At 59.7% G+C, this 22077-nt stretch overlaps 1 protein-coding gene across 1 annotated transcript in view; it reads left to right on the top strand.

Moving 5' to 3' along the window:
• The window catches only part of MLPH (melanophilin), a 45307-nt gene extending 23670 nt beyond the window's left edge, over window positions 1–21637 (top strand). The window contains exons 5-15 of the mRNA XM_027046824.2: window positions 119–222; window positions 1388–1504; window positions 2633–2834; window positions 4870–5009; window positions 9461–9646; window positions 9913–10068; window positions 11493–11585; window positions 12112–12189; window positions 13739–13796; window positions 15901–16001; window positions 19477–21637. Coding sequence (XP_026902625.2) covers window positions 119–222; window positions 1388–1504; window positions 2633–2834; window positions 4870–5009; window positions 9461–9646; window positions 9913–10068; window positions 11493–11585; window positions 12112–12189; window positions 13739–13796; window positions 15901–16001; window positions 19477–19503 — 1262 coding nt within the window. The 3' untranslated portion in view covers window positions 19504–21637. The remainder of the gene's footprint in view (window positions 1–118; window positions 223–1387; window positions 1505–2632; window positions 2835–4869; window positions 5010–9460; window positions 9647–9912; window positions 10069–11492; window positions 11586–12111; window positions 12190–13738; window positions 13797–15900; window positions 16002–19476) is intronic.
• The last annotated feature ends 440 nt before the right edge of the window (window positions 21638–22077 follow it).

Below are 22077 nucleotides of genomic sequence, written 5' to 3' on the forward strand. Positions count from 1 at the left end.
GGGGGGGTGGTAGATGGGCAGGTGGGATGGGTGGATGGATGAGCAGGTGGGTGGGTGGATGGATGGTTTGCCCCCATCTTCCCCGCCCTGGGTGGACTCATGCCGGTATCCGCTGCAGGTGGGCCTGAGCCAAGCCCTGGAGAGGGAAGTGGAGACAGTGAGCAGACAGAAGAGGATGGAGAACTGGACACAGTGGCCCAGGCCCAACCCCTTGGGAGCAAAGTAAGTCTTCCCCAGTCACCCCGCCCCTCCCCCACCTGGAGCCTTGGGCTCAGATTTCCTAAGAATCTCAGTGCTCTCCACTCCAGCAGGAGCACGGAGAGCCTGCCCCCTCTGCCATGCCCAGACGGTCCGTGAGACACTGAGCAGCAAATGAGAGCGTGCTTTCACCATGTGGTGTCACCATCAGAAACCCCGGGGGCAGGCTGCGGGGTAGGCAGAGCCTGCCGCGAAGCCTGCTTGGCCTGCGGGTCAGGGCCCCGGGGCCCCGCGTGTCAGGTTGTCAGGGCAGGCAGGGGTCCCAGAGGGCGCGCTGGTGTCTCCCAAGGTGGCCTTTGCATCTTTGAGGGAAGCAAGGCCCCTTTAGACTCCCCTCTGTGAACACTTCTGCTTCTGTTTAAAAGCCAACCACGAGCCTTGCCTTTGTTGGTGTTTGTTTCTGTCTTAAGAACAGCAACTTATTTTTCAGTTAGTTTTGGTGATAGAGAAGCATCTGGGTGGGATGACGGAAGGGGAGCAGGCTGGGGCAGGGGGACAATGATGGAGCCACGGGGAGGAGGCCAGGGTCTTTGAGATATGACACTGGACACGTCTGGCCAGTCTACAGTGAGAACACTGTGTTCCTGCCTCGTCCTGAGCTTAAAGAGCACTAGCCAGTGTCTGGAATATTCCCTATACAATACCTTTAAAGGATCAAGATCATTGTGAGGGAGGATTTCAGTAGACGTATGCCCTTCATCTGAACAGCATGGAACTCTTCCCCGCCTCTGCACCCCCACAGCAGGTGCCCCTCATTTGTCTGAGCCTCCTCCCCCCGCCCCCTGACACCTCCCAAGGGAGAGAGGCACCTGTCGGCCCTCAAGCAGACTGCCTGCCCTCCCCGCACCCTAGGGCCGCGGTGCTCCGGGGCCTGTGTCCTCAGCACTTCTGAGCAGCTGGATACCTGCCCTGCTCCTCTAGGAGATGCTGAGGAAGCAGGTCTCGCAGAGTCGGGGAAAGGCGCTCTGGGCCCCTTGGCGCGGCCTTGGAGCTCCTTTGGGTCTGTTTCTAGTGCGGGAGGTGGACATATGCCCGTGGAGGCTCCCACCCCAGGGCTGAGGGGGCCCCCGTCCTCTCTGTCAGGCTGACCCTGACTCCCCCCTTCTTGCCCGTGTCTACACCTGCTCAGAAAAAGCGCCTCTCCATTCACGGCTTGGACTTTGAGGCAGACTCTGATGGCTCGACTCAGTCCTGCGGTCACCCCCCATATCTGTCCCCAGTCCCGATGGCCACAGACAGCATGCAGGTCAGTGGGCTCTCGTTTCTGCCCCCGTCCTTCCCGGCCACTCGGGGCCCCGGGGGGGTAGGTGGGGGAGGGCACTCTGGGAAGGAGTCCGATGACCATAGCCAGTATCAGGGCACAACAGGCCAGGGGAGAGTTGGGGAGGGGGCCCAGGGTCTCTGCAGAGACGGGGCTGGCAGCTTGGGCAAGTGGAGTGCAGGATGGGAACTAAGGCTGGACAGACGAAGGGGCCGAGGGAATTCGGGCTGGCTGCTTGTCCCAGAAGTAAGGCAGAAACCCCGTGATTTGGGAGGGCCAGAAGAATGGCTTCTGCCCTGGAGTCCGGGCCTGACGTGTGCCTGGACATCCATCTGGAGGTACCAGGCCAGAGCTGGGGCAGGGACGCACCTGCCCTGGCTGATCTGCAAACTGCTTTGGGGGAGAGGACAGCAGGGCAGGGAGCCGGCACCCCAGAGGTCTCTGGGCCCCAGGTCCTGCTCCGGCCACAGGACCAGCCACTGCCGTCTCCGTTTCCCGTGGCCTCCAGGGCCTGAGGACTGCTTCCTTCCTGCCCCCCTCCAGCTGGAAAGGGGCTGGGGCACGTGGCTTCCCGAAGCCCTCAGCACCTTGGTTCCCTTAGGGTGACGGCACAGCAGAGAGAACCCTCTGCCGCCTGAGGAAGGGAGAGTGTTGGGGTTGCAGCCAAGGGGCCACCCGGGAGCCCTGCCCGCACTCACTCTTGCCCCCCTGGTCTTCTAGGAGTATTAAGGTGCACGCAGTTAGAAAAATGCACCCGCCCCCAAAAAAGATAACTTCCCCATCCGTATTCTCAAGGGTTCCATCTCTAGGAGGGTCAGAGCCCCCGAGGCTGTCAAATCGGTTTCAGTTCCCTTGTGTGATGAGGGGTCAGGGCATCGGGAGCCCCAACCTTCCATGGACACATGATACAGAGTGGGCAATAAATGGTTTTGGCAGAATTTCTGAAATCGAAGGGAACTGAGTTGGAAGGGGGCATAGCAGATGGCTGTCTAGCGTGCGGTCAGTCGGATGATGTGTGGACACCCCCAAGACCGGGACTGGAAAGACCCCCATGCCAAGGAGCAGCCCCCTCCTGGTGAAACGTCCCGCAACTGGGGGGTCCTGTGTGCTCAGGCCCTCACAGGTGAACCCCGTGCCAAGGACACCTCCCAGGAGACCGTGGTCCCGGAAGAGGCTGATGTCGGTGCCCCTGGACGCCACCCTCATCCAGAAGAGCAGACAGACAGCCTCTCAGCTGCCAGACAGGACACCCTCACTGAGCCCCACTTCCCCAGACAGTCCTGCACAACAGCCCTGGGGTCGGCTGTCACACCCGGTAGGTGCCCTGGCTGGGGTGTGCAGGTGGGGGAGGGGAAGGTAAAGACCTGCCTGGAGGTCCTGATTCCTGCAGACACACTGGCCGGTTTGTAGCAACTCCTTCCTTCCCCGTGATTGTCCAGCACGGCCAGTCCCGGCTAACGCCATCAACACCGGCCTCCTCCGGGCTGGGTGCTTCTCTCGTAACGCTCAGAATACCCAGCATTAACGCCTCATCTGGCCACACAGCTCTAACCCTGACGCCTTTTAGGGAGGATATGGACCTGGCTTGGGGTAGGGAGACGCACGTTTCCCTGAAATGATTAGGATCCCTGGTCACCTGGACCAACAATCCTGACCAAAGAATAGGGCAGCTCCAAACCTGGAGACTGATGGTACACTTGGAGACCAAGAGTCCACTCGGGGATGGTTGGTACACTCGGGGACGGTGGCACAGGCTCCATTGGGGCACTGCTTCCCCTGGCCCACCGTTGGCTCCCAGCTGTGACTCAGGAGGTCTGTACATGCCCAGAACCTGGATTTGCTCAGTGTAATTTCGTTGTCAGACAGTTCGCTTCGTAATGAAATCCTGAATCGCCGTCTTTTCCTGTGCCCTGTGGGCGTGTGGGTTCAGGAGTTGAGACCCCCTACTGATGTCGCAGCAAATGAGATCACGGTGGCCGCGCAGCCTTCCTGCTAATGAGCCCCCACGTGGCCGCGGCGTGGGGCCAGCTGCCGGGGAAATGTGGTTAACACACCGTCTGCCAGGAAATAGGTCCTTTTTCTGTTTTCCCTTCTCATTATATTACAGGGACATAATCTCATGGTCTGCAGGCCGATTAGGATGCGGGAGGCATTGGGGAGGCATTGTTCCCTCTAATCAGTGAATAAATGTATCTACATTGAACAGGTCGTAGGATGGGGACTTGCACAGACATGGTGTCCCTTCCCCTGCCCCGTGATCCCTGGCCTCCCCGAGCACGCAGGGCGGCGGGCGGGGAAGGAGAGGCCGAGGGAGACCGTCCGCACTGAGCTCCAGCCCCGGCGTTCCTGACCAATAGTTGCTCTATTTGACTGATGCTAACACACAATTTGCACCCCGTCCCTTAACCGGGGAGTTTGATCGGCCGCGTTGCATTGGGAGCACATCACGGCCTGCAGGTGCATCACCTGAGGTGAGATGTGCTGCCACCTGATCAACCCACTTGGCCATCGTGACTCCGTTTCCTCGTTGCCAAGAGGGGCGTGTGCCCAACGCGCGGCACGGTTATAGGCGGAAAAGAGACGGTCGTGTCCGCTAAGTGTTACCACACAGCAAATCGTCACCAACACACCGGCTGGAAATCTCACTGTGGGCGGAGTCCAGGCGCCCTCAGCACACGGTGTCCCAGGCTAAAACCCGCGTGTTCCCTGCACTGGAGTCTCGCTGGAGCTCGGGGACCCTCTCCCCAGGCTCACTCGGGTTCTCGGCAGAGCTCACGGCACCCGTGGGGCCCTGCAGAGCCGCTCCCGCCGTGCCTCCGGGCTGGTCAACCCTGAACGCACCTCGCGTGGCCGTGTGTGGTGCCGCCCAGGCTGCCTGGGGCCGTGGGTGAGGCGGTGGGGACGGCGAGCTTCCCGCCACGGCTGGAGCCCAGGACAAGCACGGCCCGACACCCAGGTGATCCCTGCCCTCCAAGAGTCTGGCATGAGAAACGGCCCGGAGTGCCCGATGTGGAAAGACTTCCGATGCCTCCTCCACTCGGGGAAACTCCCCAGGACCCACGTGTGCCACCCTCCAGGCACGTGGACAGGGGTGTGCTGTAATCATCCCCCACCTGCTGCTTTGCGGACCTGGCTTCCTCCTCTCCGGGCGTCACCGCGAGGGGCCTGAAGCTCCTTGCGAGAGGACGCACAACGAGCCCCACTCTTACTTCGATTTCAGGCACTCCGCTCCCTGACCTCAGGGGGCGGCGGTCACGTCTTCGGTTTCTTTGACCTCTTATTGGGAAAAACGTGTCCGCCGGCTTTCGGCTTTTCACCACAAATAATTCGAACCCACTGTCACTCCAAAGGTCCGGGCGTCAGCAGCAGTGAGCGGCTCTCCTCCTGGTACCCGGCTGACGAAGGCACCTCCGATGACGAGGACACCGGGGCTGATGGTGTGGCCTCCCAGAGCCTCACGTGGAGGGACTGCGCCCCGGCTGAGAGTCAGGTAAGGCAGCTGGGACGGATCCGTTCTTGCCGTCGCTGTGGATGGAGGCCTTTTACCTTCACACCAAGTCACGACAGAGGAATCAAAGCTTCTGATATTTCATTTTAATTTTTTTTAACGCTTATTTGTTTTTGAGAGAGACAGAAACAGAGCATGAGTGGAGGAGGGGCAGAGAGAGAGGGAGACACAGAATCGGAAGCAGGCTCCAGGCTCCGGGCTGTCAGCACAGAGCCCGATGTGGGGCTCGAACTCACAGACTGTGAGATCATGACCTGAGCCGAAGTCAGACAGTTAACCAGCTGAGCCACCCAGGTGTCCCAATACTTGATTCCTTGTGATGAAAATGTTTACTATGCACCCTATTAAGCATTATGTCATTTATAAGAGGAGGAAATAATCCGTCGATTTATACCTTTAGCAGACTTTATGCAGCTTTTAAGAAAATGTAACTTACAACACTTGACGCCTGTTGAATGAGTGCGACTCACACTGCAAGCCCTGATTTATAAAATCGGTCACAAGATTCCTGTAAGTACCCAGGTTTCCTTCGCGGAATTCAAACCATGATCCCGTTTACAGACCACTGATTTCGGTTTGAGCAGGTACACTTAACTGGGGGGAAAGGCAACGATGCTTTATATGAGGCCGTCGTGACCGCTAGGTTGATAAAGACTCATCAATGATCCTGATAAGGTCTCGACTGCTACGGGTGAAATCGTGAGGCCGGGCCGTTTTGTAACTGAGGAGCCCAGAGGCAGGTTGAGTAGGAGAAGGGCCCCCACTCGGGATGGAGAACTCTGAACTGTAGCTCAGCCCAGGCCCGTCTCAGGCACATTTGCAGGAGCCAGGATGAGTGCTGGTTCAGCCTCCCGTGCACCATGATGCATGGCACAGAGCTCCTCCTGGGACCCTCCCCCAGGGAGGTTTGAGGGGTCGGGGATGCCTCCGGCGAGCTTCCCTTCCGGGCACCCACGGACTGAGCTCCGGGCCGCCAGGTGGAAAGACTGAGCAGATGTTGAGCGTGTTCAGAAAAGGCAGGAAGAGGACAGGGGAGGACGGTTGTGGTCGCTGCAGTTCAAGGAGCAGATGGTAGGGGCAGGCGAGGGGCCCGAGCTGGGAGGGGCTGCTCCGCAGGGGACTTGGGCCTTCCCCGGCCCCTCACCCCTTCCGGGCACCCGGACGACCCAGGAGGAGCCTGACTCACAGCCACAGGCTCCACGGCGGGCTGAGTCCTGGCCGTGGGTAGACCAGCGCTGCCCAGGACCATCGCTGACGGATGGAGCTGCCCGGCAGGGCCTGGGCTCTGCTGAACCCACTGTCCCCAGGCTCCCCAGGCTCGGCTGATGTAGGAAGGGTCAGGGTTTCCTCTAACCTCCATCCTCTCGCTGCCGAGCCCCAGGACACGATCTGCTGAAAACAGCGGCAGGCTTGGAGAAGGAGTCCTGTCTTGCATGGGTTTTGAGGAACCACTGTACGTTTTTTGTTGTAAAATTGATGGGGCTAAAAAACGTCAGCAGGACAGAAACATGGCGTCTTTGAACTCGGCCTCTCCAGAGTCACAGCTGACTCCCCTTCCTGGGATGCCACCCAGAATTGTCCTACAAGCATGGGCTGGAAGCTCTCCTGCCCACTTTCTGTCTCTGGAAGCAGTGCAACCCCCGCCCCTTCTGCCCTGAGCTAGGCAGGGTGTGAAAGGCCCTGAGAAGGTCTGTAGTGAAAAGCCACCTAGCATTCTGCACCCAGGGTGGCCCACACTTCTTGGAGCCTGAACCCCCTTTTACAGAATAGCAAGGAAAACACTGGCTCAAGGAAGTGACCTTTGACCAGACCAAGGCTTGGCCCCGGGAGGGCCGGGGGGGATGGTGGTGGAGGGGGGAGTGAGGCCAGGGCAGGGACCGTCCCGTGTGGCAGGACCACAGCGGGCAGAGGAGCCGGATCAGAAGACAGTGGGATCCAGACTAGAATTGCCTTTCAGTCAGTTTTTAATTTAACGACTGTGGGAACTTGCAAGAACACACACGCGCTGGTCTCTAGCCCTCCCAGGGCCGGCCGTCCTTTGTGCCTCCTTGAATCCTTGAATTATCCCCCATTTCGTTCCTCTAGCTCATCTTTGGAATTTCCTGTCTTCACTTATTTCCACTGACTCCACTTTGAGCGACATCTCCCTTCCCCTGAATCTTCACGTAAAGGCGACCGGCTGCTCACAGGGCTGGTGCAAAGGGCAGGGGGCCCGGCATGTGGGTAAAAGCCTGGGACAGACTCTTTCAGGGGACCATGTGAGAGCCGCTGCAGGACCCCCCCACGCCTGCCTGCCCCCAGAGCATTGTTCCTGAACCCAGACTCACAGACACGCCCTGGGGTGCCCAGAGTCCTTCAGCATGATGCGCCCTGGGGTTCATCGGCATGTCCTGTTGTGCTCTGGTCCCTGTCTCTGTCCTGTATTCAAGGTCAAGACTTTCTGGATGATGGACATTCAGGAAAGGCCTTCTGTAAAGAATTGCTCACGCCAAGAGAAGGCCAGCATGGGTGTGAAGGGCGCTTCCATGGGGCTGAGATCCGGAAAGCCGGGAAACCACAGCCCCGGCATGCACCCCCACGCCTCCCCGTGGTGGGGTGCGAGCCCCCACTCCCCAAACCCAGCCTCGAGGCCCCTGATGCTGGGCACAGGCTGCAGACTCTGACTCGGTTTCCCCGCAGAAGCCTCACGGGTGCCAAATTGTGGTGGTTCCATTTTAATCCACGGCCTGAGTCTGCGTTGTGTTTATAAATTGCGAATTTCGGTTTTGTTGCCTCCGAGTTGAAAGCACCAGGCGTCCGTGCCGAGCTTTATGTCCGAATGTGTCCACGAAACGTGGTAAGGCCGACAGCTGGAGCTCACACAGGGGCGGAGGCCACCAGCCAAGCAGCTGCTGCTTTGGGCAGAAAGGACGAGGCCACACCAGCCTCGTGGGGGTCCCTCACGAGTACCTGAGAAGCGGGCGTCCCACAGGGGTTCCGGGAAGGGGCCGGCGGCCGTGCACACCAGATGGAAGACCAGAGTGGTGTTACAGTTGCGGCGTCCACGCCGTCCTGGATGCCTCCTACCTCCCCCTGCCTCGGGAGCCCGGAGGCCGCCAGGGCCCTGCTCAGAGCAGCCCTGGGCCCTCAGATCCCGGCCGCGGCCTTCCAGCCTCTCCGTGGCTCCCTGCTGCCCCCCAGCCCCAGATGAGAACTTTCCAACTCGTCTTGGGTGCTTTTCTCTCTTTGCCACTCTGGAGGTGACGTTAGACCATGATGGCGTCAGGACTCTTCTTGGGGCGTGTGGTGGCAGGACGTGTCCCACGCACGCTGCTCTCAGGGAGACGAGCTGTCTGTGAACACTGCCCCCGCCTCCCCGTATCGATCGCGCCTCCGGCCACCCAGTGCCACCAGAGGGGGGGCTCCGTCACCAGTCGCCACTCAGACTGAGGGCCGAATCCTAACCGAGACCCTTGCCTTGTGTCGCTCAGCTTTCCGCTCTTTTCTGGGCAGCTTTGGCTGCGGCACTGCCGTGGACACCAAACTAATGACCTGCCCCACAAAGCAAAAGCACCTTCCCACTCCACAAGTGCCTCTTAAATGTCCCTTTTAAAACCAGGTGAGCCACGGAGGAGATAATGGCCGGAAGGACGCGGAGGCTGGGCTTGGAGGAAAACCGAAGAATTGGTTTTCTCGGGTCCTGGTCTGGGAGCTGAGAGACTCTGGTGACTCAGGGGACGAGGAAGTTGTGTTTTTCGTTGTTTCAGGTGTTAGTGGTCCCTCCTGGCCCGCAGTGACCCCGGCTCTGGCCAGCTGACGACTTTCAGGTCAAGCAACCTGGCGTAATTCATTGGCGCCTTCCTGTGCGGATGGGGAGCGGCCGGGCCGTGTCAGACGCCCTTCAGATGCAGCTTCCTGGTCTTGCTGAATTTGTCACCTCCCCTGCTGTGCTCACCCCCTTACCCTCTCTGCTGGGACCGCTCCCAGCTTTCTCTTGGTGTTCCAGAACTTTCTGTGTCAAAATGGGCTTCGTGCTTACCCTTCCCAGCTCACGTCACGGATGGCGGCCTTAGCTGGCCTTCCGCTGCTCAGGAATTTGTGCCGTGATGGGTGCCTGGTGAGACCGGACTGTGTCCCCCGGCCACCCCCTCGGCTTGGGGACCTGATTTGGGACTAGAGGGCAGAAGCGTCCTCCCGTGGTGAAAATGTCCACGAAGGAAAGCTCAATGTCTAGTTCACACATCGTGGGTCTTTGGCGTGGGTGGTGGCAGCATCGCTGGGAGTGCCCCCCCTCCCCTGACAGCCTGCTTCCTGAGGGCCGGGACTGGCCCCCCAGCACGGGCACTGCGGACAGGCTCTTCTGGAGTGTGGACGGAGACCTCTCCCAGAGCCCTGCCTCTGAGCACGGTGCACACAGGGGACCAACTGAACACAGATCCGCTTGTGCATTTCAGCATCTCACCGGCCACCAGCCCACAGACGCCGACAGAGAAGAAGAGACCCTAAAGAGGAAGCTGGAGGAGATGACCAGCCACATCAGTGACCAGGGGGCCTCGTCCGAGGAGGAGGGGAGCAAGGAGGAAGAGGCAGGACTGAACAGGAAAACCTCCATCGAGGGCCTCCCTGGGGCAGCCCCAGAGGTGAGGCCACCCGAGGGCTTGGCAAGACCTGGGCAGAGGTGGGGCCAGGAGTCAAGGGTTTGTAACCAAGCCACTGGCCCACCCCAGGCAGGAAGCCACCCCCCCGGTGGGCACTGGGCCCCAGCAAGAGCTGCACGGGAGACCCAGCCCCCGCTGGCCGATCAGCTCTGAGTTCAGGGGAAGAGTGTCGTAAGCCTGGGCCCGTCTTGGGGAGAGCCCTGCGGTCTCTCCCGCTGGTGGTCATGTTCCGTGCTCCCCTCTCCTAGGTGCTCATGGCTGCGGGCCAAATGTCCAGACAGGAAACAAGCCCCCGGGGTCCTCAGGAACTCATGCAGCCCGGCAGAACCACGGACCAGGAGCTGCTGGAGCTGGAAGACAGAGTGGCCGTGACGGCCTCCGAGGTTCAGCAGGTGGAGAGTGAGGTAGCCACTAGCCCCAGGGGCGGGCGGCTCCCCAGGAGGGATAGTGATGGGCCCTGAAGGTCTGGCAGCCGTGGACATCCACCCGAGCTCCAGAAGAGGAGCTCGGGGGTTTCTGTGGGAATCACCCAGGGCACTACCCTGGCCGCCATCCCGTTTGCCTTGGAGAGAGGCAGGCAGGGTTTTCCGCCCTTAGGAAGATGCTGGAGGAGGGGCTTCCCAGGAGGAGGGGCTTCTCTAGAAGCAGGCTCAGGACAGCCCTGGGGCTCAGGACCAGACTGTCACCCGAGGGACATCCTGTGAGCCTGAGCATAGGGCCAGGGCTTGAGTTGGGTGAGGGTTGTGTCCGTAGCATACAAAGGTCAAAGGGCAGAGCCGGGGCCTCCCAGAGACGGCGAGGTGACCGGGCTCCGCTCTGCCCTCCCCCTGGGGGCCTGCAGGGAAGAGAGCGTCTCCCCCTCAGGCTACAAGAGGAGCCAGCACTTCTGCTCATCAGCAAGTGCTCTCCAGGCCCAGGAGGATGGGGCGTGTCCCCAGAGCTGTGCACATTAGGAGGCCAGGTCAGCCCAACGACTGTATTCTTTTATTCCTTCTTGCCCGGCAAACAGTTTTCAAACTCCTGAATGTGGCGGGCGTTGTGTAGAACACAAAAGACACAGCTGTAACATTCTTAGATGGGGCCTCTGTCTTCATGGAGCTTACGCCTGTAGCAGGTGGGGACAGAGGACAGGCCATTGATGGAGGAACTCAGTTCAGGAAGAGAGCCGTGCAGGCAGGAAGTGACGGTAGCCCGGCAGAGCGGTCAGGTGAGCTGCTCAGGAAGGGATGTTACAAGAAGATGGCAGTGCATACGTGCAAAGGTCCTGGGGTGCTGTCGGACTTGGCATGTTCAGGAATCAGCAGTGAAACCCTGAGCCTGGGGCAGAGGGAGCGAGGGGGCGGGGGTGGGAGGCAGGTCTGAGAGGAGAGCAGATTACAGAGAGCTGTTGGAGGGATCAGAACAGGGGCAATGGGGCCTTGTTTCTGTTTCCAGAAGTTTCTTCTGGCTGGTGTGAGAGCTGGGGTCGGGGGGTGATTTGAAATGATGCCAGGAAGGCAGACCCTGCCCGATGCCAGCCAAGCCTTTGCCCATAAAATGTAGCCCCGTCCCGTAGGGCTGCGGTGACACGGTCCCCGATCACTGCTGCTTCTTCCATCCCTGTGGGAGCCAAGCTCCCTGATGTGCCAGGAAAGGTCCAGAGCCCCCCTGCTCCTGCCTAGGGTGACCTACAAGGAACACCAGCCCCCTCCCGATGGCCCTGCAAGATGAATGACAACGGGACCCCAGGAGGGGAGACAACAAAATCAGTGAATCAGCAGCTGCTCTACTGGGACATTGGGTTGGCACATCAGAATAACGTCCGTGTGCCTGTCCTTTGTCCCCCCAGGTTTCTAACATCAAGTCCAAGATTGCCGCCTTGCAGGCTGCCGGGCTCTCGGTGAGACCCTCGGGAAATCCCCAGCGGAGGTCCAACCTCCCGGTGAGTGCGGGGGGCCAGAGCCCGCAGGTCTGTGCCCAGCTGGGTGTGACCGGAGCAGACGGCTGGGGATGGCAGGGCAGGTCTGGGGCCAACGGCCTCCTCCCCAGATTCCAGCTGCGGTCTCTAGGCGGGTCACAGCAGTGGGGAAACCTGGAAGGCCAGCGGAGGATGGTCTGGGGAGGGCCCTAGGTCCCACTGCAGGGAAGATACAGGACGCCCAGTGCACCTGAACTTCAGATAAAGGACACATCATTTTCTAGTGTAAGTACATCCCGTGCAATATTTGAAACATTCTTATAAACAAACATTCGTCATTTGTCTGAAATTCAACGCTAACCAGCCACTTTGGCAGGGTGCAGGGGTGGTGCAGGGGGGTGTGTGGGGGTGGGGGGGGTGGTTTGCTGACGGGCCGAGTATTTACAGAGAACAGGCATCCTGTCCTTCGGTCCCTCCGGCCTCCAGCCCTCCTGTGACAGGGATCAGATAAGCAGTAATCAGGTATAGGCCTCTTCCTCGTCCTCCACAGATATTTCTTCCCCGACTCGCTGGGAGATTGGACCAGACCCCTAAGGATCCAAACACAGGGCCTTCGGATGAGGTCAAGGTATGTGTTGTTCCAAGAGTAAGAGGTCGGCACAGCTTTTTCCAGAAGGTTCCAGGGAGTGGTGGGGCTGAGCCACACAGAGCTTGCTTTCTCGGCCAGTCCCTCAGGGTGGCTTCCTCAGAGGCGCGTGCTGAGACAGGGTGAGCGTTGACGTGTTTGTTGGGGAAACCCAGGAACACCCAGCTGGGGCGCGGGAAGGTGGGACAGAGAGGGAAACACAAAGCAAACCTCCCACGGTGACAGACCCCACGCAAGGGGTCCTCAGCTCGGAGTAACGCAGCACAGTCTCCTGTGCAGGGCCCGTCCGTCATGGACGACATCCATTCTGGGCTCTTCTCCCAGGCCCCGTGCAGGCTGGCGGGTTCCAGCAGCCTGGGGATGGACCCACGTCTAGGGGAGGCAGGTGCCGACTCAGCGGTGGGAGCAGCAGGAGCCCGTGTGTGTGTGTGCGTGTGCGTGTGTGTGTGTGTGTGCAGTGGCCCAGGGACCAGGACCGTGGGCGACGATGGCACTATTAACAGCTGCAGCATGCAGGGGAGGGGCCGGCCTGGGAGGGAGCCAGATCTCCTGGGTATAGGGGTGCGGGTGCCACCCTCAGTGCCCCAGAAAGTATGGTACCTGCTCCCAGCCCTGCCTGCTGCCCGCTAGGAGCCGTAGGGAACATCCAGTCACTTCTGCTTATCGTAACGGTGACACCGGGTAGCTTTTCACAGTTGGGAACAGCGTTTTTCCCCTCCTTCCAAGTGACGTTTACAAAGCTGGTGAGTAGACACTGGTATTCACCCTGTCATAGCAATGAGCAAACAGAAGCTCAGGGAGGTTGACATCTATGACTGAGATCACGCAGACCGTAAGTGACGGAGGGGGTCTCAGCCCAGGCCTCCTGGCCCTGACCTCCCTCCCTCTTCTAGGATCCTTCCCGATCTGCCCAGGGAAGCCCGGCCCCGAAGGCCTCTGTGCAGTGGGTCTCCGGGGGCAGCCCACGGAAGGAGCCAGGCAGAATCCCAGGGTGCCAGATTCTAGGAAGATATCCGGGGGAGCCAGGCCAACCGCTCGTGCCCGAAGGGGGCAAAACGGGGAGTGGACGATCCCCCGGCAGAGAGGCAGTCAACAGGAAGGTGGGACGGAAGGGAAGGTGTGGGGACCCCCAGCCGTGAGGAACAGTTCATCTTCCAGAGTCCCCGAGAAGGGGCCGCTGGCCCGGTTTCCAGATGAGTCCAGAGAGGACACGCAAGTCGTCCACACCACGGGGGTGGGGGTGGTGCCTGGATGTGAACCCAGGTCTGCGCGGCTGAGACGTGTGCCCTCCCTACTGTCCGCCCACAGTTGACGAGCATAAACCTCTCTTTTATACTCTGGAGTTTGGTGCTTTGTGTACTGACACCATGTATATTAATACGACGAAAGTTCAGATGCTGCCTGAGAACAGGAGACGGCTGACCCGATTCTCTAGAATCTGGAAGAATGATAAAAAGTCCAAATTTGGCTCCCAGTGTGGCTGAGAATTACAGCAATTTCGCGAAGCCCAGAGACTTCTTCTTTCTTCCAGGTGATGACTGCACCCTACCTTCTGAGAAGGAAGTTCAGTAATCCCCCAAAAAGTCAAGGTAAGGTTTAGTGGCTTCCCCAGTCCCCGTGGGCCTGGGAGGTGAGCTCAGGGCTGTGAAAGTGGCCAGTGGGAGTTCTGCATTTCTGTGTAATCCGGGGACACGGCATCCCATGTCCCTGTGCCTGGGACACTCCCGGGACCACTCCGGCCACCATCGGGGAGCACTCCAGTGGGTTGGTGTTCTGGATAACTGGAATTTGCTGGTTGAGCATGCAGAGGTGGGGGGGGGGGTGTTGCCCTGTGAATTGCTCTGATGCTGTGCTCAACCCCCCCACCTCCTTATGCAAAGCACAGAACATACCTTAGCCGCCCTTGATGTCTCCATGGTGACTAGGACATCAACTTTGTTCCAGATGGAACAGGATGGAAAGCCTGGCTGCCCCATCCACAGCACGTGGCCGGGCTCTCGGGGAATCGTATACTCGTCCGTTGCTCCCCTTGCAGCCTGAGTGCGGGTCACCAGAAGAAAGTGGCCCCCTCCCCCGTCAGGGTCCAGTCCCTCCACTGCCATTTGAGTCCCTTCGCCACCGTGGCATCCCCTGTTATCCCTGCATCTGAGCTCTGTCCTCACCACTCCATCATTACAGCCCTGTCATAGCCATGGTCCCAGCCCAAGCTCTCTTTCCGCTCCTGCTCTGCTCCAGAACAATCGTTGGCTCCCACCTGCCTGCAGAATGAGTGGGATTACTTAGCACGGGCTTCCAGACCCTCGCTGCCTGAGCCACATGGGTGCCCTGGGAGCGCTTTCCTCCACACTGGACAACACACACCTCACAGCCACACGTGGGGTTCAGAGCGCCCGGTGCAAACACACGCCTCCGTGCCTTTGCCTGGGCCGGGCTTTCTGCCTGGGGTGCTCTCTTCCTTTCCCACCCGCCTCCACCTTCCAAAGCCCTTCCAGGCCAAGTGCAGTGCCTCCTCCCAGGACGTTCTCCTCCACCTCCTCGGGCACGACTTTGAGCGTCCATGTTTGCACCCAGCTCACCTCCGTGCCGGCCCCCTCCTTCCGCCCCAGAGCTCCCCAGACACAGGCAGGTCAGTCCAGAGACACGGTGGGTCCCGAGGTCCTTTGAGGCGAATCCCCGACTCAGAGCCACCGGCCACGTGATGGACTTTGCCAGAGACACCACCTGCCACGGGGCCAGCGGGAGGTTCCCGGGTGCGCTGACGCTGGGGGCGCTCCCAGCAGGTCTCAAGGCTACAACCCAAGTGGAGGCCCACGTTTCCAGCAGGGGGACGAGCGATGAGCCCCTTGTCGGTCAGAGGCCTCTCACCAGTCCCAGCCCAGGGCACCTTGCCGCCGGGCCCCCTGAAGCCGACGGGCATTTTAGGGTCTAAACGGCACAGGCGAGGCTACTCGCCTGCCACCGCGGCCAGCCCCCGCGGGGGGCTTCTCGCCCTCTGCCAGAGGGCCACCCCCGCGCGGGCCGCAGGTCCCCACGCCTGCGTGACAGATGGGAAGGGCCACGTGTGTCCTCACCGCCCCGGAGTTGGGATTGCTGGCTTAGCAACTCCCTCGTTGGAGTTTGGTCCCAGAGCAGGGACGTGTGGCCAAGGCAGGCCACACGCCCTCTGCCCAGCACGGAACCATGGACGGGTTCGCCAGCCCCCTGCCGACGAACAAGCCACCACCCAGAACCCTTTGCAGCATCTGCCGATTTCCCTGGTGTGAACACCTCCCCCGGGGCTGATCTCAAGCTGCCGCCTTGATGTCCCGGAACTCGGGGCTGGGAAGAGGGGACGTGCCCCCCACACCCCCGAGGAACAGGTGCAGTGTGCCAGGCGGGGCCCACGCCACACCTGCCAGAGAGGAAGGGGGGCTGCCTGCCCACCCCCGGGCTCTGCTCGCTTGTGGCCACGCACGCAAACAGTTCACTAGGGTGTGACCCCAAATGCCTCGCTCTGAGGGGCGGGGTCCTGAGACCCCCGCAGCCCGTGTCACATCACGGAACTAAAGGAGAGGCAGTGGCAGTCTCTGGAGCCCTGGTGAGGTGGGGCTTTAGTGCTCACTCCAAGGCAGGGAGAAAGAATTGGACTGAATTGTTGCACACCTGCTGTTGTTCACTTGCACACCTGCTGACGTGCCTCTGTTTCCCCTAAAGATAAGGCTGGCGACTCCTTTGACCGGCAGTCAGCGTACCGCGGATCCCTGACGCAGAGAAACCCCAACAGCAGGAAGGGAGTGGCCAACCACAGCTTTGCAGTAAGCTTTGACCTTGCTTCCTGAGGCCTGTCAGATTTACAGATTGACGTTAAGACTGTGGAGCAAAGAAAATAGGGATAAACTGACAAGTGCAGTAAAACCAGCAAAAATTTAAAGGAAAGTTGAACACGGTTTCTTAAAGGTACCAGAATACACCGATGATAAGGGTCTCTGCCTACCCAGGGATGGGTCTCAGCTCGGGGAAGGGGACCATCCATGGAGAAAGGACACTCAGGGGAGGGGACCGACCATGAGACAGTGAGGATAGTCGGGGGAGGGGACCATCCACGAGACAGGACCCTCGGGGGAGGGGACCATCCATGAGACAGGACACTCGGGCGAGGGGACCATCCATCAGACAGGACACTCGGGGGAGGGGGAGGGGACCATCCACAAGACAGGACACTCGGGGGAGGGGACCATCCACGAGACAGGACACTCGGGGGAGGGGGAGGGGACCATCCACGAGACAGGACCCTCGGGGGAGGGGACCCTCCACGAGACAGGACACTCAGGGGAGGGGACCATCCATGAGACAGGACACTCGGGGGAGGGGGAGGGGACCCTCCACGAGACAGGACACCCAGGGGAGGGGGAGGGGACCCTCCACGACACAGGACACTCGGGGGAGGGGACCATCCACGACACAGGACACTCGGGGGAGGGGACCATCCACGACACAGGACACTCGGGGGAAGGGACCATCCACGACACAGGACACTCGGGGGAGGGGACCATCCACGACACAGGACACTCGGGGGAGGGGACCATCCAGGAGACAGGACACCTGGGGGAGGGGGAGGGGACCCTCCACAAGACAGAACACTCGGGGGAGGGGACCCTCCACGAGACAGGACACTCGGGGAGGGGACCATCCACGAGAGAGGACACTCGGGGGAGGGGACCATCCACGAGACAGGACACTCGGGGGAGGGGGAGGGGACCATCCACGAGACAGGACACTCGGGGGAGGGGGAGGGGACCATCCACGAGATAGGACACTTGGGGGAGGGGACCCTCCATGAGACAGGACACTTGGGGGAGGGGGAGAGGACCATCCACGAGACAGGACACTCGGGAGGGGACCCTCCACAAGACAGGACACTCGGGGGAGGGGGAGGGGACCATCCACAAGACAGGACACTCGGGGGAAGGGACCATCCACGAGACAGGACACTCAGGGGAGGGGACCCTCCACGAGACAGAACACTCGGGGGAGGGGACCCTCCACGAGACAGGACACTCAGGGGAGGGGACCATCCACGACACAGGACACTCAGGCAAGGGGACCCTCCACGAGACAGGACACTCGGGGGAGGGGGAGGGGACCATCCTTGAGACAGGACACTCGGGGGAGGGGACCATCCACGAGACAGGACACTCGGGCGAGGGGACCATCCACGAGACAGGACACTCGGGGGAGGGGACCCTCCATGAGACAGGACACTTGGGGGAGGGGGAGAGGACCATCCACGAGACAGGACACTGGGGAGGGGACCCTCCACAAGACAGGACACTCGGGGGAGGGGGAGGGGACCATCCACGAGACAGGACATTCGGGGGAGGGGGAGGGGATCCTCCACGAAACAGGACACTCGGGGGAAGAGAGTGTCCAGGAGACAGTGAGAACACTGTCCTCATAGCCCCACCGGCTTACCGGTGCTGTAAAGGTCATTCAGCAAACCGCATGTACAGATGCTGGGGTCAGGGTGTCCCCAGGTCTGTGGGAGAGAGGTCAAGGCGACCCCAGCGGCACATCGCAAACATGGCACTGTCACAGCTCAGAAAAGCTGATCTCTTGGGACCTCAAGGCCACGCCCACGTCCTGGGGATGGACGTGATGAGTGGGTGCCAGTGGTCACAGTCAAGGCCCAGATGGCTCTGCACCCCCACCTCCCACCGGTGACTTATTCTCTCCATGGACTCTGGCTTTTAAAAAGAATTTCAAAGCCTCTCGTGATAGCGATACCCCAATACAGGGATAAGGCTGTCCCTAACTGTGTGAGCCTCGTGCTGGCAGACGGGGATGGGGGCGATATGGCTGTCATTAAGCCGCACCGACGGGGGGACAGGGCTGTGTGTAGGGACAATGACAAAGAACGGAGGCGCCCCGTGGGCCCCACCTTCACCAGAAGGAGGCATCGGGACTGTGGCTGGAGCATGGCCGTCCCCGACGGAGGGCTGATAACCATTAATAAGAAACTTGCCAACAGGGATTGAAAACCTAAATGCTTTCAAATTAGAATATACCTCCCTGTATTTCCGAGCCTTAAGTTTTCAGATACTTTCCGTCCACTCACCCCCTTTGATGAGAGGCCAGTGCCACTGACCCAGCTTCAGAGCTGGGGAAACAGAGGTAGACAAGTTGTGTAAAAACCCCCAAGGGGATTGACTACATGTTCATGTGTCTTGTGTACACTCTGTGTGTGCACGCTCGTGTGTCTTATGTGCGCACTCGTGTGTCTGTGCGTGTGCACATGCTCATTTGTCTTGTGTGCACACTGATGTGTCTGCGTGTGCGTGCTTGCGTGTCTTGTGCGCACGCCGGCATGTCTGTGCGTGTGTACACGCTCGTGTGTCTTGTGTGCACACTCGTGTGTGCATGTGTGTGCACGCTCGTGTGTCTGTGCGTGCTCATATGTCTGTGCATGTGTGTGTGCTCCTGTGCCTGTGTGTGTGCACACTAGTGTGTCTGCATGTGTGCCGCGCGTGTGTGTGCATGTTCATGTGTCTACGTGTGTGCATGCTCGCATGTGCACGCTTGTGTGTCTGTGCACATGTGCGCTCATATGCCTGTGTGTGCACACTTGTATGTCTGTGCTTGTGTGCACGCTCGTGTGTCTTAGGTGCACACTCATGTGTCTGTGTGTATGCACACTGGCATGCCTGTGCATGTGCACACGCTCGTGTGTCTTGCTTGCGCGTTGATGTGTCTGTGCATGTGAGTGCTTGTGTGTCTTGTGTGCATGCCAGTGTGTCTGTGCGTGTGTACACGCTCATGTGTCTTGTGTGCATGCTCCTGTGTGTGCATATGTGCGTGCTTGTGTGTCTGTGTATGTGTGTGCTCGTATGTCTGCACACTCGTGTGTCTGTGCGTGCTCATATGTCTGCACGTGTGTGTGCTCATGTGCCTGTGTGTACACACTAGTGTGTCTGTGCACGTGTGCCGCGCGTGTGCGTGCATGTTCATGTGTCTACGTGTGTGCATGCTCGTGTGTGCACGCTTGTGTCTGTGTATGATCATACGTCTGTATCTGTGTGCACGCTCATGTGTATTGTGTGTGTGTACCGTGTGTCTGCATGAGTGCACTCCTCTGCACGTGTGTACGTGCTCATATGTCTGTGCACGTGTGCCCACGCTTGTATGCCTGTGTGCACTCTCGCGTGTGTGCATGTGTGTGCATGCCTGTGCGCACATGTCTGTGTGTACACCCAGCTGTGCACAGCCACGCCTACACGTATTTGTGCTTCGCAGAAACCCGTGATGACCCAGCGGCCCTGAAGGGGGGTTGTCAGAAGAGGACGGAGCGACCCCGGAGCCCCGGCTTTCCCTCCACCTCAACCATCACATTCCTCCGCCTGCCGTGCACTTTGTGCTGCACTCAGTCCAGCAGAGAGACGCGACAGAACAGCGTCCGTAATGGAACCCCACCTGCGAGGGGACTGCCGTCGTCAGACCTTCAGCTATTTGCCCACGTTCCCTGACGCCCTCCAACACCACCCCTGCCGGCCTGCTCTGATCTGTGAGAAACATCTAAGCTGACACTCTTTCCTTTAGGACCGTGTTCAACTTTTTGGAGGACACAAAGTGGAATGTTCTCAGTGTCATCTTTCAGCCCTTTCCCTGCTGGCTGGGACAGTAAAGGGCTGGCCCCGCGTAGCACCTGCTATGTGTGTGCCCCACACCGTACCGGAGCACGAGCAGGTGTGTGTGTGTGCGCGTGTGTGCAGTCAGACAAGGAAATTGGGCGTCAAGGCAAGTGACTGAACTCATGGCCAGCTGACAGAGAGGGATTGATTCCCGCCCCCCGCCCCTCACACCTATTCTGCAAGTTCATCTGTGGCTCACAGACCAGGAGAAATTCCACTGGGGTCAAGGGCAGAGCAAGCACTTGGTAGCTGGTGAGCATCTGATCGATGTCCAAGTGCAGGTACAGAGGACCTGCTGGAGAGGTGGACGCTGGGGCTCTAGACAGGCAGGACGGCGGGTTCCAGCCGGCACTGCCACTCCTGCGGTGGCATCCAGTGGGACAGGGGAGCAGGACCGCTTAGTGATGCCTGCTGCCCACCTGTCGTCAGTCTTGTAGGTGAGCTCCGAGTGCTCCTCCACCAGGACAGCCTGGGATTCGGGGTTACTTCTGGGCATCTGTGTGGCTTATCCAGCTTTAAGGGGAGCCCACTGGGACCCTTGGGGCTGCCCTGGAACATAGTAATGGTAATGGCACTCCCCCCCAACTGAGCATCATTACATGCTTCCCAGAGACTCTTTACTCCTTGGGTTAAATTTAAGCCAATTTTTTTAGGTTACTTATTTTGTGAGAAAGAGAGAGAACATGAGTTGGGGAGGGGCAGAGAGAGAGAGAGAGTGAGAGAGAATCCCAAGCAGGCTCTGCGCTGTCATCGCAAGGCCCCACGTGGAGCTCGGTCCCACCCACTGTGCGATCGTGACCTGAGCTGACATCCAGAGTTGGACACTTAACCGACCGGGCCACCCAGGCGCCCCACTTTTAAGCCCATTTTGCAGAAGGGGACACTGAGCCCTGTGTGTGAGGCAGCCAGCCCTGGGAGCTAGAGGCTACCACGTGATACTTTCTAAAGTGACTTTGGGCCAGCTTGAACTTTTCTCTCTTAAACTGCTCGGGGACGGAAGGGAACGAAAGGCAGGTGGAGAAGCAAGGGGAGCGAGCGAGCCTGTCTTCTGACCTGACGGGGGTCAGAGTCCCACCCCCACCCACCGCCGTGCGGACCCTGGACCGCTAGCTCTGTGTTTCCACTGAGCCCAAAGGCGACGGCCGCAGAGCTCACGCCGTCCCCAGGCCCGCCCGCGGGTTTCAGAAATCAATTTGAACGACTGGGCTTCAGGTTATGCTGGGGTCTGTAGAAAAGACAGACGTGAGGCCCCTTCTCTGGATGGAAGCTGGTGCAAATACGTAGCTCCTAATTCAGTGCTAAAAACGATTAAAAGCTTCCTACAAATGAAAGGAGATCAATGGGGAGGGGGGGGTACACCTCTCCTTATCCACAAAGTAAATCAAAGTCAACGTGAGTTCCTAGGAGTTAGAGAGGAGACGGTCTGCCGGCCGTGTGTCCCCGAGTGTTCATGTAATAGGGACAAAGGGTCCCAGGTACTACTTGTTCCTACCGGAGGGCTTTATTAGCCACGTTCGTTCCTCCACTGCCGACTCGAGCGCCATCAGAGCGAGAGCACGTACTCATTCACTCATTCACTCGTTCACTCAGCGGCACCACAGAGGCCCGGTGACCTGTGCTGACCTGGCGGGCGTCCTCCCAGCCCCCAGCACCGGTCCCTCCACCCCTCCAAAGCTCCTCTCCAACCCCCATCAAGCCCCACGGCTCTGCGCACCTGTGGGCTGGAAGTGCAGCCAATTCCACACCGGAGACCAGCCACCCCCTCCTCCGGCCGAACTTGGCCTCACCGCCCCCAGCCCCTTGCTGTGCCCAGTAATGTCCACCCCAGCCTTCCAGCAGCTCGCTCCAGGGCTTGGGGCTGTCTTCTCCTTCACCCCAACATTCTGTCGGGAGAACCTGGCTGTTGGGAATATACCTTTACGCCAAAGACTGCCACTCAGTTCTTTTCCACGACGCCTGGATCTTGTCCCTCGTCTCGTGACAAATCCGTGTGTTTAGTCTACAGCTGTGTCCTGTCGTATCCGTGCTGTCTCTGCTCTCGCTTCCGTGGCCGGTGCTCCGTTACTCTACCGAGACCTTCGTTGTGACTTGTGAACGAACGCGCGTCCCCAGGGAGCCCCAGCTACTCCACGTGCCGTGCATGGGGGCAGCCCGGGAGTCAGAAGGGTGGCCGTGAACCTCACTACAGGGATCCCCGTGCCTTCCA

This window comes from Acinonyx jubatus, chromosome C1 (assembly GCF_027475565.1).
Source record: "Acinonyx jubatus isolate Ajub_Pintada_27869175 chromosome C1, VMU_Ajub_asm_v1.0, whole genome shotgun sequence".
NCBI classification, from domain to species: domain Eukaryota; kingdom Metazoa; phylum Chordata; class Mammalia; order Carnivora; family Felidae; genus Acinonyx; species Acinonyx jubatus.